This window comes from Perca fluviatilis, chromosome 1, assembly GCF_010015445.1.
Source record: "Perca fluviatilis chromosome 1, GENO_Pfluv_1.0, whole genome shotgun sequence".
Taxonomy (NCBI): Eukaryota; Metazoa; Chordata; class Actinopteri; order Perciformes; family Percidae; genus Perca; species Perca fluviatilis.
The window spans coordinates 30,994,709-31,014,920 of record NC_053112.1 but is presented as its reverse complement, the minus strand read 5'-3'; the positions used below and the strand labels follow the sequence as shown (position 1 = coordinate 31,014,920).

The 20,212-nt window shown below is 39.1% G+C and overlaps 1 protein-coding gene across 2 annotated transcripts in view; it reads left to right on the top strand.

Moving 5' to 3' along the window:
* The first annotated feature begins 2,528 nt into the window (after window positions 1-2,528).
* The window catches only part of coro2aa (coronin 2Aa), a 36,838-nt gene continuing 19,154 nt past the window's right edge, over window positions 2,529-20,212 (top strand). The window contains exon 1 of one of the 2 annotated variants that reach the window (XM_039808888.1): window positions 2,529-2,832. In XM_039808888.1, the coding sequence (XP_039664822.1) occupies window positions 2,818-2,832 (15 nt within the window). In that variant the 5' untranslated portion in view covers window positions 2,529-2,817. Of the gene's footprint in view, window positions 2,833-16,520; window positions 16,840-20,212 lie in introns of those variants that run through there. The other variant, XM_039808897.1, reaches the window with a different exon arrangement.

Below are 20,212 nucleotides of genomic sequence, written 5' to 3'. Positions count from 1 at the left end.
GACATGAGAGGTGGAAACAGTAGAAGCTCAACATCATGCTGAGAGCAATGTAAGTAATGTTTCTTAAATGCCATCAAAAACAACCAAAATTAATATTAATTAATTAAATAATGTGAACATATGAAGCCATAATTGAGACGTGCCCTGATGAAGACTTCATGCTGAAACCAGTCAGCAGTTATTCATTTATTAATAATGTATTATATTTACTATTATTAGCCAATTAGTTGTGAAAAGAATTAACCAAAATGTTCAAAACATGCAGAGATTCTTTTGCCTTTTTAAACTGAAAGTAAGTGAAATGCACCGGTTTCCTCTAATGAACATTAAACAATCTTATTTGCCACATACCAACTGGATCAATGCTGTCTTGTTTACAGAGTATTGCCATTTTTTCTTTATAAATGATTGATGCATGACTGTGCAGTAGCTTTGTCATATCTCTGATGTGCCTCCTGGTGGCCCCCTGCTGTCATGAGTCCTCTTGTGATGGCTGTGTTTCAACACTGAGGGGCGACAAACACCCTCAAATAAAGATGTATGCTATACGTCACTCACAAAATGAACACAAACTATGTATTCTTTCAAATATAATGCAAGAGGGATTAAAACTTGTGTTACACTTGTTTAAAATATACCTAAAAACTAATTTGATCTGTTTACATTTTTTGTTGCAGTTAGGGCTCCAATATCAGTATTTAAGCAAAAGACAAAGTCTTTAACGTGCTGAAAATTTACATTCGATTATTTAAACATTATCACTCTATATCTGTCGTGTACAGAGTGAATTTTGTTTATTTTTTTCCATTAGGTTTAACACGAAATCATAAGAAATCTATGCAAAATACTATACTATGCAGTGAGTATATAACAACACTTTTACAACTGACCACATTTCACCCATTACACCCACTTCAGAGCCATGAGGCAAAATTGAGAAGAACCCTGTCGCCTTCAAGTACCCATCACATATAGTTCACACATTGGGCCACACATGACCGCTTCACTGCTCCACATCAGTATCCTGTGCTCCAGGGTTGTTTTTTTTATATTCTGATATAAACGTAGATAATAATAGTACAATAAAATAACTATAAACGTGTAAATAGATAGATCCGTGGCCTGAGGGTAGAAGCTCCTCCTGAGCCTCTCAGTGCTGGTCTGATGTCTCTGGTGCCGTCTTCCCGATCTCAACAGGGAGAAAAGGCTGTTACCCGGGTAGTTTGGATCTTTAATGATTCTCCTAGCCTTTTTCTTGCAACCCCTGGTATATTTACAACAGGTGTTTAGGCCTTTAGGCAGGGTGGAGCACCACCTATTGTGTGTCCTTGCGGTCCTGTTTGGTGCTGTTTCCATACCAGACAGTGAGGTTCCCCTTTAGGACGTAGGAGTAGAAACTGCTCAGTATTTGAGGGGATACCTGGAATTTCCTCAGGCATCTGAGGTGAAACAGTCTCTGCCTTGCCTTTCTCCCCACTGAGTCATTAGGCTACGCACCGTCCAGGTCAGACCATGTGTGATGTGGACACCAAGGGACAGGTCCTCTTCTTCTTCCTGGTAGGGCTTTTCATTGTTGTCTGTGGTCAGGCCACCACAGCTGTGTTGTCAGCAAACTTGATGACGGTGTTGGAGTCGAAAGTGGCTACACAGCAGGGGGCTCAAAACACAGCCCTGGGGTGCTCCGGTGTTAAGGATGAGGGTGGGAGAGGTGTGTGCGCCCACCCTCACCACCTGGTGTTGCTGGACTGATAAGCTCTGTGGGTATACAAGAAAGATATTAGAACCTGACTGTAAAATGAAATAAAAAAATATAAACTGATCAAAAAGGAATTCTCCAGTAGCTTGTTTGGAGACTTCCTCACATCTCACATTAGATATACTAATACTTTTAGAGGTAGTTCTCTAAAAATGTAGATTAACAAAAATGTGTATTTAATTCACTAAGACACTACCGAAACTGCTAAAGAAACACTTAAGATGTATTATATTGAAACGATGAGTCAACCCAATCGTGTTTTTACTTTAAAGGAACAAAATGTGAGTAATTGTGGGAGAACCCCTCTGTATAGTTCACACATACATGATTAAAAACAATTATGGAAAATGCATGCAAGAAATATAATAAAGAGTTTACAAAGGACATTTTCTTTGCCCTCAATTCTACATGAAATAATGGGAAGAATGGGGAGTTTAGCTACACTACCGGTCAAAAGTTTGGGGTCACTTAGAAATTTCCATTCCACTCCATTACAGACAGAATACCAGCTGAGATCAGTTGCATTGTTTTTTTTAACCAGGGCAGCAGTTTTCAGATTACATTATGTGCTTACATAATTGCAAAAGGGTTCTCCAATGTTAGAACCCTCAGTTAGCCTTTTAAAATGATATCAGATTGGAAATTTCTAAGTGACCCCAAACTTTTGACCGGTAGTGCATTATTTTATTTTGGGAAATCTGTTATAGTTGCCCCTCCCTCCTCCTTCTCCTCCCTCCTCTCGTCGCATCCTGTGCTCGCATCTCTCCTCATCCTCCGCCCTCCTCCGGCTCTTGTTTTCTTTTTTTTTTCCCATGGTGACTGGTGCGGTGTGTTCAGGAGGCACATGCTCTGTCTGTGAGCTTTTATTTTTTATTTGATGTTTGGGGACTCTCAAGGTCGAGTCGGGCATCCTGACTTTTAAATGACCACCATGCAACAACCACCGGTGATATAACGTTAACACGACTCGTCTCCACACGGCAGCTCCGCCACCACCGCAGCCCTTCGCCCAGTCCTCTCCAGGGAAAACTACCACCACCTGCCGACGCCTCTCGCACCATATGACCGTCTCAAAGGTGAGTTTCCTTTCGTCTAAACTCCAGTAGCATGTTAGTGGCCGCTTGTCATGATGCAGGCATGCTTATAGCACTACCCTACAGTATTAAACGCATTGTGCTACTTGGAGTCGGGCAGTTTTATTTTAGGCTTTACACTTGCAGCGTGGAGCCCTGCCATGCGGCTCCACAGCCTCCTCTACCCGGCGGGCAGAAAACCACAACACTACTGGTACAATGGTGCTAATTTTAAACCGTGTGTGTGTGTGTGTGTGTGTGTGTGTGTGTGTGTGTGTGTGTGTGTGTGTGTGTGTGTGTGTGCGTGCGTGCGTGCGTGCGCGCGCTGATCGTTTTGTGGCATCAAGTAGGTTAACTGCATGTCTTTGTATCAATATGTCACACAGTGCAATGAGCTTAATGTTTTTTTATTTTTTACTTGTAGACAGTCTCCCCCTCTGCATAGATAGGATAGTTGTTTATGATCTGATACAGAAGTGCACAGCTGTTTCTACTGAAACTGTTTAAAATTACATTTAAATGAACTTTTCCCACACTCCGTGTTAAATAAAACTATTGATTATTGGATTACTTGTTTTGGCTATAAAAACGCTAGAAAACTGTTGGAAAAAGCTCATCATTGTTTCCCAGAGCCCAATGTATTAACCGCAAATGTCTTGTTATATAAGAGCAACAGTACAAAATCTAAATATATTCACTTTACTGTCATATAAGGCAAGGAGAAGTAGCCTACAGAATCCTCACATTTGAGAAGTTGCAAATGACTGAAACTGTGCTGATTAAGTTTCTGTTGATTGACAACTTGATTTATCAATGAATTGTTTCAGTTCTAAATAAAACATATTCTTTATTGTGTTTGGGTGATGCCTGAATCGCTTCCCCATAGTTCTGTTTACACAATCTGTAAAAATGTACAGCAGATTGACAAAAATGTTGGTTGTTTACTGGAAACTACTGAAACTACACACAAAATTCCTATGTAGCACCGAAAAGACGAGTCGATTAGCTATAAGAATGGCCAGTACAATTTCCGAGGAGAAATCTTCAAATGTCTTGTTTTACCCCACCAACAACAGTTTAATATTGGTCTTGTCAATAATTCAGTACTATTATTTATGGATCAAAATGGCCATATTGTGTAATGGTTTTATAAAATGTTGCTGCCAAAATAGTCTCACATTGCCAGAACTTCCTCACAGCGCTGTGGAGGAGGGTCTAGCTAGTCCACACAGCATTCCGGGATTGGACAAAAACGTGATCTGGTTTATTGGCATTTTTTAAAACCAGTCACAATCGTCTTGGGCGGTGCTAAGTGCCGGATGGAGCCACGGGAAGGAACTGGTTTTGGTGGAACATGTGTACGTTCAAAGGTTGTCTTAGTCGTGCCGCAGAAAACTCAGATTCCACAGATAGTCTAGCTAGCTTGATTTATCAGAAATGTGTTTTCTCTTTCCATTTAAGTCATCCATAATAATCACTGATACAGTGAAGTCAGTTACTACAATTGGCTCAGGATGGAACAGAAAGTTGTGTAGTTCTGACAGAGCTCAACATTTAGGAAAATACACTAATTCACTTTCTTTCTGAGAGTTAAATAGTTAGATTGAGTTATCAATCTTCTCATCTAACTCTCGGTTAACAAGTCGAATTATGGCTTTTTCCAAAAGTTTAACTATTCCTTTAAAGATCAAAAGACATGTCTTGGTTAAGATTTAACATTTTACTCATTCTTAAACACTTGTTTACTGCCCTCTTCTATGTCCCAGTTACTACACTTTGGAGACATGTTTGATAGATTACTTGGACAAACACGTAGTAAGGGTTAGAGTAAGATGCAAATGTATATGCAGGCCCTGCATGAGTATCGCTAATCTAAGTGACCTGCGTGTCGTAATTACCAGCGTCTCATTCACCAACCTGACTGGTGTTTCAGGCTGTGAAAGGCAGTAATATGCTGAGTTCATGTGTGGCAACATGAGTCAGGACTTTTGGAGTTGTGTAAAAAGGTGTCATGCCAGCTCTAGATCTGTCTAAGTAGGCCTGTCATCTACCTAATGGCAAACTCCTGCCAAAATGAGCATTAGACTAATGAGTCTGCAACACATATCTTCACTTGTGGGAAACAGAAAACTCCTGCAGCTAAAAATAAACCTCGGTGGGCTTGAAACTGGGGTGAAATAACACATTTTCATGCCCTCATACAGTTTTTTAATAAATAGTTTGTAGTATTTTAATACTCTTCATTTTACCTCTCTCTAGTGAAATCTGTTGTTCAACTTTAGGTTGGGCCATACAATGCTGAATGTTATCTCTGGCATGTTATCACACCAACTGTTAACACATACCGGAGATTCTCCCACTTTCTTTTTGACTTGTGCTGTTTGCTATGTAGTTTTTCTACTAACTTATTTACTGTTTATGTTGAACGACATCTCACTGTCACCTACGTCAAACCAGTATCTAGAGTTGAGTTCAGGTTTCTGAGATGGTCTACAACCGGTTACAGGTATCAAAGTCCTACCTTCTGTAATTACTGCTGTGAATTGAAGCCGTGCTTTTGAGCAAATATGCCCTTGAGCCTGAGGGCCTTATTGGCCCATATGTCTCTGCAATATACTGTTGTTGTGCAATAAAGTTATTGCCAAATAACACAAGGTATAACCTGTATTATGGACAAACAGTGTGCCTCAATTACCTCAGACGCCTGTTGGTATTTACTTTTAAAAATGCACTCTGTACTGCAAGTGTAGTGTTTTTAATCTCAAGGGATGGTTCACTAGAGCAGAAACCCAATTATCTGTCAATTGTGAGAATCAATTAATTGTTTTGTCATTTTATAATCAAAAATAGGCCTACCGTAAATGTGTTGGTTCCAGGTTCTCAAATGGAAATATTTGCTGTCTTCTGTGATAGCACACTGAACATCTTTGGGTCCATTTAATAGCTGATGTGGCGCTTTCACAGGATCATTGAACGATTGGATTTTGGGGATTTGGAAATGTTAAGCCAAAATGGATGAGAAGTTTTTTTAAAGTGCTCAGTAGAAATGGAAAATTTGAACATCTATTATCTATTATATTATGTGGTTTTGATGTTTTTTCACTTTGATGCAAATGAGTCAAAGGCGTTGGCTGATACGAAGAAGCCCAACTGTTCCTGATGCCCAGATAGAGTACATACAGCTCTCCAGCAGTGTTTGGACCATTGAATGTGACGAGTTTGTGTTACTCCACACTGAGGTGAAGAAACCAATTACAGGGTGGCAAGTCATTGTGTAACCATGTCAGAGTGTTGTGTGTACTGTAGGTGTGTACAGAATGCTAAATACAACACAAGATGCCAATAACCTAAGGCTTTACGATCAATTTTGAGGTCTGTGATTTAATAAATGTTTCAATATTATCAATTTGTCTTTATATTCATTCAAAGATATTCACATTTGAGAAGCTGGAACCAGAGAATATTTGACTTTTTTTAGGCCTGCTAGCAGCACGGCTCAATGCCAGTGTTGGTCGATCCACCACGTTAGTGCAAATGTCTCAACAACTATTAGATTTATTGCCATGTTATTTGTTGCAAACATTAATGGTTCCCAGAGGATGAAGTCTTCTGACTTTGGTGATCCCTTGTCTTTTCATGTAGCCCCACTCTCAGATCAAAATGATAAATCGTAGACTGCTTTGGTTTATGACCAAATATCTGCAAAACTAATCACATTCCCATCAGCCTTAGCTGTCCTCTGTTTTTTGCTAATTATCAGATGTTAGCATTATAACATCTATTAAACATTATACCTGCTAAACAGTCAATGAGTTATCAATGTCATTGTGAGCGTGTTAGCATGCTGACGTTAGCATTTAGCTCAACGCACCACTGGGTCTAAGTACAGCCTCAGAGAGCATGACTGTCGGGAATAGTTTAGTCTACAAAACGTAAATAAATTGTGAAAATTTACCATTAAAACTTCAAAGTATATATATATGGAGGAAATCCTCTTATTTAAGGCAAAATAAAAGACAAAAAATGTGTCTCCTAGCAGCATCTAAAACTTTGTGAGTTCCATGTATTCCTATTTGCCTTTATGCTGGATTATATCCCTGATTCAAGTTATAAACAGCCTAAAGGTGAATGAGATCTCTGTTGCTTCACTGTCAGAGTCTACCACACATTGTGCCTGAAGGTGGTGGGGGTGTAAAACCTGATGTTGCCACTAAATATTGTCTCATACATGACTATACCTCCAAAACAAAGCCCCCAGGGGCCCCATGTGGTTCACTCCTCAGTGAACCTAATGAAGGCCTGCCTTTCTGCCCAGCAGGGCCGAGGTTGTTTGGTGCCAACTGTTCTCAAACTGTCAATGAACCTGTTGCTACAGACTTATACTGTCTCTGTAAGGATTCTTAGACAACTAATTTAATCTAGAAACCTGTTGAATACATTTAAATGTAAAATATTGTCATCATAAATCCTCCATCTTTAGGAATAATGTTTTCATTGCGTTCTTCGTAAAAATGCAGTTCAGTAATTCAATTCACAGTATGTAACCTTTGCTGAACTGGGACCAATCTACCAAAATTACGGGATAATGTTAAAATGTAGTGTAACAGTAGAAAAGAGACATAAAGTTAACAAACAGACTCAGTCTGTCATTCTGCTTATCATTAGCTTACTTTACCCTGATAAGCAAGTGGTCGTACTAATCGGAGCCATTACAAATGTGGGCGGCTTAAATTCTGCTTTATGGCTGCAATATACAGATGGTTTTCATTCCTGATTATTCTCCCTAAGTATTGTCGTGATTAATCGTCTATAAAATGAAAAAGATTGCTCATAAAAATTTCCCAGAGCTTAAAGTGACGTCTTTCTTGTTCTTGTCTGACCAACAGTTTAAAACTCCAAAATATTTAGTTTACAATGTCGTAAAACTGAGAAAAATATTTCAGAAGCTTTTGACATGTTTAAAAATGGATTAATTGGTTATCAAAATAGTTGCAGATTCATTTTCTGTTGAACGTTTGATTCCTCTCTGTACCTTCTTTTTATTTTGCATTAAATTCTGATCATCATCAGCCCTCTTCGTCAAGCGGGGTGGATATTTATATTTATTTAAAGTTGATTCATCATCTGACACTTTGTTGTAATCAACTCTAATCTTTTGATATTGCGAAATGAAAGGATGAAATGTTGATGGATTTTAAGATTCACTTGGTGCTCTTGGTGATGCACTCAAGGCAGCAACCAAACTGATTCAAACAAATCTGCCATATTTGAGTGCACAGGCTTTAGGAAACACTCTGCTGGTGGATGTCAGAGATGATTACTGTACTCGTCCTGACAATGGTTTAGGAAATGCTAAAATGCTCTTATCTAACTGGAGAGTCTGCACGTGACCACAGAACCTCACTGTTATTGTCATATACTGACCGCCTTAAGACCACCACCTTCCCCCTAACAAACCAGCTCCTGCTGTTTCCTTTCAGTGCAGGGTCGGGTCATTTACACAGCAGAGCATAATGACTTTTTAAACAATAGCTTAAAAAGACCTGTTTGTATTTCCAGTCTTCTCTTTACTGTTACATCACTGTCACTCAGATCACTCGTGGCAGGTTGTCCTGCACGTTTCTGACATGACAGCTGTCCGACTGTTTGAGGATTATCTGCTCTCACATAGGGCAAACATGGAGGGGATTATTTAAAAAAAGAGAGAGAGAGAAAGAGTCTGTGGATTTGTGCAACGTCAAGCTCACCATGCTCTTGTGCAAGTTTTTCAGGCTGCAGGAAGGTGACACTGGGAAGGCTGCAGGGACACAGAGTGAACCAAACTGTCTGTAATCTGATGCTGCTGGTTTACCTTGTGCTGTAGCCACAGTTTCTACCTCTCAGGTATTAACTTTACATTTGAGTCACAGACCTGAATAATAAATACCTGTGGGTCTTTGAAAACCCACGTCAGCTGCAAGATTGTTAACCCACTTCTCAAGTTGTGACTGTTTCCTGTCCTGTTAGATGGTAGCTATATTTCTATGAAAATATAATACCAAGTAACCTCAATATAGAGAAATATGATGGATAATACAACTTTACATTTTGGTTCACTTTCTGTAAAGCAAGTAAGAAAATATGTCATTTCCAGCTACCATCTTTATTTGGATTAGGACATCCAGGAGTCCCAGTTTGGGAAATGGGAATATATTTTTCCTATTAGGTATAGTTAAAGATTCTGGAAAAGATTCTTAACAGCAGTATGTGTTATTAAAGATCTTCTGGATTTTTCAAAAATCACCAGGTATTTTGTTTTTGAGATAACTATAACTAATGAGATGGTAATACATAAGAGGCAACCCTCTGTTGAGCTCTGTGTGGTAGAATGTGGTTACTTTTGCTGTTGTGTAATTAATTAAAAAAAAATTTAATGTAGACTTAACACATACCAGAGTTACTTGTGTGCATGTGTGCATGTGTCCAGTAGAGGAAATCAATTGTCTTGTGTTCATCCAGGATCAAATTTTCGTTTAAAAAAAAGCACTGTTTCAAATAGATTTTTTTTGTGACGTACATCAGCAGCTACAGGATGTATTTATTTAAGCAGCACTGTTTCAGTGTGTTGTTGAGGGTTTTAATCGACAGACAGATGGGTCAGCAGTCTGATTCATTATTCATGAAGATGGCCTCTTATGTGTTTGGGAGTGTGTGTGAGTTTGTACCATATTGATTCCAGAGCCCTAAAGTAGCCCTAATGGTTGTACCTCATGAAAAATACTGTCGAGCAAATGTATGTTTGCTCTCTGACAAGCCTACTGTGTACATTTGTTTATTAGACTCAACAAGAGCAGCAGAGCAAATGCTTCAACCTAAAAGATCTTTGATAGTATGCGTTGGGTCAAAGCAGCTCATGATATAGGACTATTGGAAAAATAGGGATAGCAATTTTGATCCACCACTGGTGCACACCAAAATATCTCAGCAACTATTAGATGGACTTTGATGAAATGTTGTGCAGACATTCATGGTCCCCAGAGGGTGAACCCTTATGAGTTTGGTGATCCACCAACTTTTCATGCGGTGTCACCAGCATGTTGACATTTGTGGTTTTTAGTGAAATGTCTTGACTGCTGTTAAATGGATTGCCATGAAATTTGGTACAAACATTTCTGTTCCCTTAAGATGAATTGGAATAACTTTTGCAAAACTTAAATTTTTTTATCTAGCACCACCATCAAGTCAAAATTATTTATTTAAAGCATTTAATTACCTGTTTGTTTGTTTGATTACAGAAAACTACTTCTAGTTTGTCCATTATTTTGGATTATGACCAAATGCAACTGATGACATTCTCATCAGGCTCACTTTGTGTTTAGTGCTAAATTACAAATGTTAGCATGCTAACACGCTCATCTAAAATGGTTAACATGGTAAACATTATACCCGCTAAACCTCAGCATGTTAGTACTGTCATTGTTAACGTGTTAGCATGCTGATGTTTGCATTTAGCTAAGTGCAGCCTGACTGAGCTGCTATAGGCTCTTCAGAATCAGATCTTCCTACAGTCAAATTAAGTACAAATACTAGTTCTTAGTATGTTGTGATTGTACACTCCTCAAAGCTTTCTTATAGACAATAGTATACTCCTTGGTATGAGATGTCACTTACAATAACAGCAAGCTGCACGTTCTGTGTGTCGAGTATCACAACACGTTAATGCAGTTAGCTAATGTGGGTGATCTCATTAGCAGTGGCCTCCCTCAGCCTGATAGCGGGGCGTGCACTGCAGCAGTACGCCGCCTGTGTATTGTTCGTAGAGAGTGGCTGTGCCTATATAAAAGCAAGCTAATCCTCTTGAGTCACAGAAAGAGAAACTCACCTTGACTACAGTTACTATAGGATGGATGGATGGCCTTGGCTGGTGAGGCTCTCTGACACTGTATTTAAGTGATAAGGATCCCTGTGACCTGTTTGGTCTGCTCTGAGGAACAAGCTTGTTGCCTTTACTGAATAATTGATCATCCTTCAGCCGATTTGTCATTTAATATGTATTACAAATAGTAAATTCTGCAGTAAAATGCATCTCAATCCTAAGGCAGTGCTTCTTGAGCTAATTTTAGAATATCAAACATAATTTTGTGCTGTTGCACTTTTTTCCCCTCTTCCTTCTTCTCTTTGATGCTGAATATTTGTTTATTGTGTCAGGAGCTATTGCTGCAGAGGCCACTGGCTGTCTGCAGAGCAGCTTGTCTTAGTTGTAATTAATACTAGATAACAGAAACCCTCTGGAGGCTATGACCTGAGACAAACTCTTGCCTCTGTGCTGTGATGTGACATGATCCATAATTATAATTACCCCATATGATGTGCAAGAGAATTCCCTTTTTCATTTTAAGTGGCCTGCGATTTCTTTGTAGGACAGCTCCACATTCGGTTGAGACAGTATTTTATGTGCTTCATTTTTTAGACATGGAAACATTTCATGTGCTTCAATTGCAGTCCTTTCCTTACTTAGAGTTACCATTTTACGACACAACCAGGAAACTACAGGACTTGTTAAATAAAGTGTAATTTTAGTTCTGGTTCTAGTTTCATTTAGCAAACAAATCAACAAAAGGGAAGTAATTGAAATACTGCCTGAGGTTTAACTGTATTTGGAGCTCTCTCTGTGATTCAATCATTATCTCTTAATTGCACTACAATCACCATCCAGCATGTCTAGAGGCTGGACTATTTTACCGTAAGCCAATAAAGGAACTGATTTAATCTTTAGCTAGTCAACCAATGTTTTTTTGTAGTAGTACTCCTGGATGCCAGACATTTGTGTGTGTTTATCTGAAAGATTACATTGTTTATGCCTACAATCATTACATTACACATAAACGATGCAATAGCTCACAGATTAAACTTACATGTGAGTCTTGATCTTTAAAAGTGAATAAAATACAGTGTTTCTTTTGATGTGAATATAGGGATTATTGGCTGTACAAAGCGTCTTTCGCTGCCAAAGTTGATGTAAGCAGCTGAGAGGCTGTGATATCACTAAATGGGAACAGCTGTGTGCAGATATTGCAGTGAATCAGATATGAAAGAATGACAAGGTGTGCTGCACGGGCATGAAATGTGAGTCATGTAACATTTCAGCTAACTGCAGGTGAGATCACCATTACACAGTGTACTTTAGTAGTACTATGTGATGAAATGTGGCTCTTTATTTGAAACCACAGACTTCAGCAACATAGTTTTATAATGACTATTGATCATCTTATGAAATAATTTGTTTCCTACATCACTTCCTTTTTTCTCATTACCATCACTGTTTTCGCAACTCAGGCGGTCATCACCTCTGACCGGACATGACTACACCAGGGTAGGCTCATCAACAAACTTGGGTTGGCAGAGATGTAACCCAGTGATTGTATCAGTGAGGGCTGTCACAATTCTCCCAATCTATGATTTGATTTCAGCACTGACACTCACAATAACAAGGGGAACATTAATGCACCATGAGTTTAACGAGGGGCACCTGAATGCACCATAAAGTGCAGTTGGGGCCCACAGGCTTTACATCTGTTGTTTGTTCACATAACTCACGGGGAAGGCAAAATGAAAATCCTCTCCACTTCTGACAGTGGCCAGTGGCAGTGCAGCTACAGGTAAGCTAATGTTACCCTGTGTCTCTAGCTGCATGCTACAGGCTGGTAGCTATTATCTGTTGTCATTGTGTCGTCTTCTTCTTCAGACACACGCAAGTGGGGAGTGGCTGGGAGAAAATAAAATACTAGGAGAATTTTCAATACTGCTTTTGCTTAATGGTAATTGTAATTGAAAGCTCATTTCATTAGTTTTTTTTTATTTAAAATCCACATCGTGACACCATCAGTGTACTTTAGTCACACATTTACCGTTGAGACATGACTGGATTATGATCTGAAACTTGATCATTCATGTTGTGTCTTCATTTTGTTACGGTCTTCTTCTTCTTTACGCAAGCTTGTTCTCACAGTTACTAGTTTCTTTCTTTACACTTACTGTACATTTCAGTCTTGTTGCAGCTGTCTAGTGAGAGTGTTATATATAATCTTTATATTGCAATATCAATATATAGGTAGTGGGATTAGTAGATTTTCTAGAAATTTGTTTGAGAAAGTGATGTAGATCAAACGACACCAAGGAATGTCTACCTTTTGGTGAATCCAGTGAATTTAAAGCTGCAGTGGGTAAATGCAAAAAACGCCAGGATTTGAAGTAGAGTGAGACCTCTTCCTGCAGCCCTCCATCTCCCCTCTCTCTTACATGGGCATTGCATGCGCAAGACAGCCAATAGGAACGCTCTAATCTCTCTCTGAAATGACTGAAGTCTCAGCTAGATTTTCTGAAGCCATGCAGAGCCAAGAGGAGATGTAGAAATCTAATTTTGCTAGACTACGTGAATTACAATATGCTGAAAGATTATTATGGAATTTATGCCCAACGACGCCAGAAATAAAGTGCCTACCACAGCTTTAATACTAATAATAAAAAATCAAATTGATACAGTACATTATACGATTTACAAATTGTGCATATCTAATATTTATTATTTTATTCTGTCTTGCTTTTGTAAGCTAAAAACGTTCACACCCTTTTAGGATCTCCTTCCCTCTAAACAGATCACCACTTTTATCAACAAACAAGCTAAGCTGAGTTTGCCAGACCCAAAGCTCTCCCGCTATACAAACAATGAGCTCAACAATAAGCTTGACAATTTGGATTTAACTCGCAGGTTTCATTGTTGAGCATCGCCTGTTTTTATATTCTTCCCCGACGAAATCTAGTACTTATTGTGCCATATTGAAGTCTCTAAATCACCCTCAATATCCTACATTATCCATACAATTGAGTGTTAATTCACAATAATTGCACATACAGTATGAATTGGAATATTTTAAAAACGTCTTGTAGAATCTGTATCTTTCCTGTGTGTCCATGCAGGTGTGGCTGCTCATTTGCATAGTAAAGCAACAAAACCAGAGCATAAAACAACATGAAAATGAAAGCTACGTTGAAATGCTTGACTTTGATTTTCTCATGTGCTCAGTACTCTCATAATAGTGGGTTCATTTCTAGGAAGGTGTTGCCCTAATCAGTCATTTAGAGATTTGTTTGCTTTCCGAATTACATATGTACATGAATCTGTTTTTAATGGAGGTTGCTGTGTACACTGAACGTCAATAACTTCACATGACAATTACTGACTGCACCTGTAGAGTTAAGAATATACTTAAATGGGACTGCACTATTTGCTCAGTAGGCGCAAACACTTGAGAATTTAAAACCCACATTGAAAAACACTAAGCTTAAGTACAGAAAGCCTAAACCTCAATCCAGCAGTTTAGACCCCAAACTGAAACACAGGCTTGCACTTGGCACTGATACCAGGTGTTTTACAGTCAAAACTGAGTCAGACGACTAATCAGGAATGATAAAGTGAGGAAGCGAAGGTCATTGTGTCTCTTTAGTGTCAAAGGCTCTGGCCTATTTTCTCACGGCAGCCAGTTATTAGTCTGTGACTGTGTTATCTGTCATTAGAGAGCAAGCCTTTGTGGTTTTAACTCTTTGGAAAGAGTCACAAGCTTTTAGGACTCATGCCCTGTCCTTATTGATAATTGCCACAACACACACACACACACACACACACACACGCCACACACACCCACCAACACCAACACACACACACACACACACACACACACACACACACACACACACACACACACACACACACCTAGAGAAAGACCAGGTTTAATCCTGAGCCAAGAGCTGAATGAAAGGAAATGCAGTGTGTAACAACAAGTGGAGCCTCAGCTGCCAGCAAAGTGTTCATAAATCAAAGCTGTTAAGAGGAGCATAATGGTGGCATTGGCCAGTCACTCCACTGTCTGTCTGCTTAATATCTTGGACACACCTTTGCCACGGTGATACTGGCTTGAACATTACATTTCAAAGTATGAGTGTGCCATGTTTGGTCAGATTATACCAACCTTATTTTTTAAATATTTACAAGTATTTAAGTATCAGTATATCTGTATACATGTTTTACATATCAAATGGGTCACAAATATTTAGAGTCAAACTCCCGCATTTGATTAGCCTGCCACATCTTTCCCAGTTTGTGTGTCCTCTTGTTTCTTATCTTAGAGACCGTGTTTGTGTGTGCGTGACCGTTGGACTACGTTGTGTATTGGGGGGGTTGTATTATTCAGCCTTTATTCATACAGGGCGGTCCAATGAGAGCAGTTCACTCGCTTTTGCGTGCAACAATATGAGATGAAAGCCAAGTTAACCATACAAATCTGCACCTCACTAACCTCTAACCATTGCAGGTACTGGAATAAATACTTAGAATAATCAGAATACCTTAAAACTGGCGTGCAGGCATGCACTGTTGTGTAATGACAACGATTGATCAGCCCCTTGGCTACAGCCCCGTTTGACCGTTTGAAGGCCAGCTTTTTTCAGCCCGTCCTCTTATCGACCGGTTAGCCTCTTCTAGCCTCTAGTGCTAATGTGCCATTATGTAATGCTTCAGTTTTGCTCGGAGTGACTACCACCGCTGTCCAGATGAAGCCATGTAAATGGCTGAATGGGTTTTGTAGCAGCTGGGCATTCTGCCAAACAATCCAGCAAATGTTATTTTGACGGCACGTTGCATCTTTTTTCTATTACTTGAAGGTTCTATAGTCTGAGGAGAGTCTGATTGAACTTTACAGAGGACAGATGTTTTGAGAGGAACTGCCAGGGATTATAACATTAAGTGGAAATATTAGTTTGGTGTGTGTGGTGTACAGGGTTGGGAGATGTAACCCAATTCAAGTATTATAATATTAAAGTAATGTAACTTGATTACATTACTTTTGGATTATCTCCATATCAAATGTGGGCATAACTTGTTCAGAAATGTACTGTGATGTTGTTCCCCCCCTTTTTCTGCTTTAAATACGAAATAATAGCGACTTTTTAAAATTGTAGTCATGCTAATAATCCCTATTTTGACTAAATTTATCGGTAATCTGATTACGTATTTTTTTTCTGTAACTTTAACGAAATACAGTAACCTTTTTTTTTGGTATCCTAATTATGTAACATTGTTCCATTTATTCCATTACTCTGGCCTTCACTCATCATACACAGTGCATCTTATGAATGAATGCAAATACGCAATAGGTCAGGTTTAATAAAAGGGTTAGATTTATAAAACAGCTAATAGTCAGAATCCAATCTTTTAAATCTACATCTACATCTACATTAACATACTTCCGTCAGATTTTCTAGCAATAGACATTCATGAATGCAATGTGTGTTTATCAGCTACAAATTTAGTGAAAAGACACATCCGACAATTAGGTAATTTTTTTTGGAGCAACAAGGGTGAAGAAGAGTGTCTGCCTCTTTCTTTCCCGGCTCCCGACCTCTCCTTCTCTTTAAAGATCTAACTAGAAATTCTGATTGAGCAAACACTGTGGAGGAGTGATGAGAGGGAGCGGCGCTCTGATAGAGAGAGAAGGAGCGTGATTATCTCTCTCTCTCTCTCTCTCTTTTTTTTTTTTTTTTTTTTTTTTTTTTTTTTTTTTTTTTTTTTTTTTTTTTTTTTTTTTTTTTTTTTTTTCTCCTTGTAGTCACCTCCCTCCCAGGGAGTGTACACACTCCTGCGCTCTCCTGCTTGTTCACACACACACTCGGCTTCATGCTGCACGCACACACCCACCGTCTCCTCTGACTGTCTGTGTACACATCAAAGAAGAAGCTTGGTTAGGACTTTACTCAGACAGTAGTAAGATTTTGGACATGCTGTGGGTGTGTGTGTATGTGTGTGTTTGAGCAGTGTTGATCCATGTGCTTGAGATAATGCAAGACAAGTGATTTATTTTAATTTTTTTTGGGAGGGGGGGTTTGCGGCTTGCCACTCAGACGCAGAGACGTAACTTTTTCTCACTAACTTCAGGACCCACTGCTCCTTCTTGTGCCAGTGTCGACTCACTCGACAGGGTGAGTGCTGCTGAACTCCCAGTTTGACTTTCTCACACTCCCTGATGTTTAAGTGCACACTTTTCTTTCTCTTCCGTGTTGTCTGTCTCTTGGTTTCTTCCATGTCCTGCTCCCTCGTATCTGTCTCTGCAATTCTGTTATTGATCTTCTTTTACTCTTTAGTAATCTATCCAGATTGTGTGTGTGTGTGTGTGTGTGTGTGTGTGTGTGTGTGTGTGTGTGTGTGTGTGTGTGTGTGTGTGTGTGTGTGTGTGTGTGTGTGTGTGTGTGTGTGTGTGTGTGTGTGTGTGTGTGTGTGTGTGTGTGAGCTCACTTTTTCCCCTGGGGATTCAAAGCCAGTGTGCATGAAGACAGGCTTGAACAAGATGAAACAAAAATCTTTCTTCTAACCAGCCTTTGCCTTGAATCCATGCATAGTTGCAAAACTATTTTTAAAAAAACTTTTCCTTAGACAGCAGACTTGGCTTGCACTCCTTTTTAGTTTAATTATCCTATTTGCTCAAACTTGGACAAGTAGCCCCTCATTCACTTCCAGAAGCATGGAAGTATTTTCTATTTTTTGCTGACGACCAAAAAAATAATAATGAAACTGAAGCTGTTCCACAACAGTGAAAATGACATCATCATCCACCGTCCCAGTGTGTCATCTTCACCACCACAGATGGCTATTTATGGTGGCGTCCACCCTTCAAAACCCAACCATTCACTGAAATATGTGCCTTGTGGTTTGAATCCCAGTCTATTTGAGGTCTTTTCATTAAGCTTGGTATCCTGTTTCCCACGTCAAGGTTTATAAACCTATGAGCATGCAGTTCTGCTTGTCACAGCTGTGGAAGGGAAGCTAAGAGCTCCTACCTCAAGACTTTTTGAGTACTGACCAAACTGTGTCCGTAAAGCATCTAGTAATACAAGTTGCCATTGAATGCTTGGTCAGATTTTTAGGCTTGTTTCACTTTTTCTTTGATCAGATAGTTCCTCATTTAAATTGGAAAACTTTTCTAAGTTTAGCAAAGTTCTCTATTTAACATATTTTATTGCATTCAGCAGGTTGGCACATTTTGTTTAATTAATAATAATATATATATAATATTAATAATAAAAAGGGTTAATCGTATTCCCATCAATAATGTATTGTTAGTGTCTGTCGGTTTACAGTTGGACTCTGATTTGTATTGCACATTACATATGGATGTTCTTTAGTAGCTAATGGAATTGTGTACGTTCCTCAACGGGGAAATCAAAGCAAACTCCAATAGAAAATTACTGATTTAATGTGATACCTGCCCCCTATGAAGCTTCAATAGATGGATGCAAACACCACTAAAGAATCATTCTGGTTTATTATAACTTTTGTAGGTTATCTCTACCTGTGCAGCACACTCACCAAGTTGATGGCTGAGATCTAGGAATGCAGCAATGCAAACCATAGCCAGACTTTGCACATGACACATGCAGTCAGATTATTATACATGTTTTATACAAACCCCCAGTTTAGCCAATTGTATTTGAAAGAGAAACTTAAGTAAATGGTCAAATTAGGACTATGATGTCTGTTATAAACATCACAGTTTACAGACCAGCTTTGCCTCAACATATTTGGCGTAATTGTGCATGCACAGTTATTCTGAGCAATGTGGGATTATTACCAACATTTCAGGTGCAGTCACTTAAGCCTTTACCTTCAGAAAAAGTGGTGTAGATAATCTGTCTAAACTGTTGACAAAGTGACTTTACAACTAAAAAGTCTGATGGGGCAAGAAATCAGTTATTTTGGCCCCATCAGACCTTTTAGTCATAAAGTCACTTTGTCCCCAGATTTTCACAATTATGATAAGCACAATGTTATAACTAATAGAAATGAAGCCCCCCCCCCCCCAAATTGTTTTTATTAATTTTAATTTAATTAATTTTAATTACAGCTTTATATCCAATTCTATCAAACCACCAACCCAGTGCCTACATTACCCACAATGAAACGCGACTGCCAACATATTTAAATGATTCATGTTGGCTTTTTCAGTCCTATTTTGTCCTTGAAATAGGCTGGAAGAAAGAAATGCTCAGCTATCATTAAAAATTGAATTGAATGTCTTTATTGTCATTGCATTTACGCACAATGAGATTGTAGAATCGACCCAATTTCTGTCAAAAATGCATAATGTGAATCCCACAGCAACGTTTTTTTCCCCCCATCTACGAATTGATTTGTTTAAATAATATTATCCATACCCTGCCCACCAGACTCCTGCACACGTTAATCATTAAATCACTTCTGTCGGTTCACTTGTAAAATCGCCTCCTAATAATAAAGGACCTTTGTGAGCTAATCTGAATGTGTGGATTCCAGGGCTCTTAAAAGTGCTTTAAAACATAACCGATATAATCTGTGTGGGTATCTGTACAAACACACGGTCTCGTAGAAAATGTACATCCGCAGTTTGTTTTTCAGAACTCCAAGCTTTTACAGCTCATATAAATGCTGCATGCATGCACAAAAGCTTAAAGATTCTCTAGTGACACACTCACAGACTGACATTCAGACAGCCTGTCTTATCCTTTCATATTCTGCAGCTATTGGATTACCAGCATGGCTGTTATCCTATTACAAGACAGAGGTTGAAAGCTGTCATCTGTGTATGATAGCAGACAGTCTAAACCGAGGGAAGTGTGTCTCACTCACTCAGACACACACAATGAATATGCGTTCACACCTGTACATTCCCCGTCTTGAATTTCACTTGGACCGTTTACAAAACATTACATGTACAGATCCAGAAGGCGGGTTTGGTACCTGCTTGTAGTGTGGATTAGGTTTGGGGTCCTGAGGCCCTTATTGTTAGGACGGGAGAGGGGCAGGTATTGATAGTAGATGATGTAGTGAGAGTCTTGGAGTCCAAATTGTCTTTCTGCTCTTAGCTTTAGGGCCAACGCTGCTTAAGTAACCGATATTGTGACACCAGTAAGTAAACTTTGGACTCCCCTTCCTCCAACACCAAGCCATGGCAAGTCAAAGAGAGGAGTGGCTGCTAGTGTACGCATTTATGAGTTATAAGGTGCTTAAAAGACAGCCTGTACACGTGAGGAATAGGTACATATGAATGCTTTGCATGTCTATATACAAGTACAGACCCACACAAAAACTCTCTGCAGAGCAAACCAGATGTACAATACTGTATATCTTTTTTTAAAGTCATATCTGTGTTTTCAGTTTAGTTTTATGACTGTTTTTACAGCCCCCTTATTGCGGATGCTGCTGTGACTCACTGGTCACGGACTAAAATAAATTTCCCTATGACAAAAACGGCGGCATTTCTTTATTTTGCCAGGCATAAAGCCTGTCAAAGAAGCCTTGCGAATTACACCGTTTTCCTGC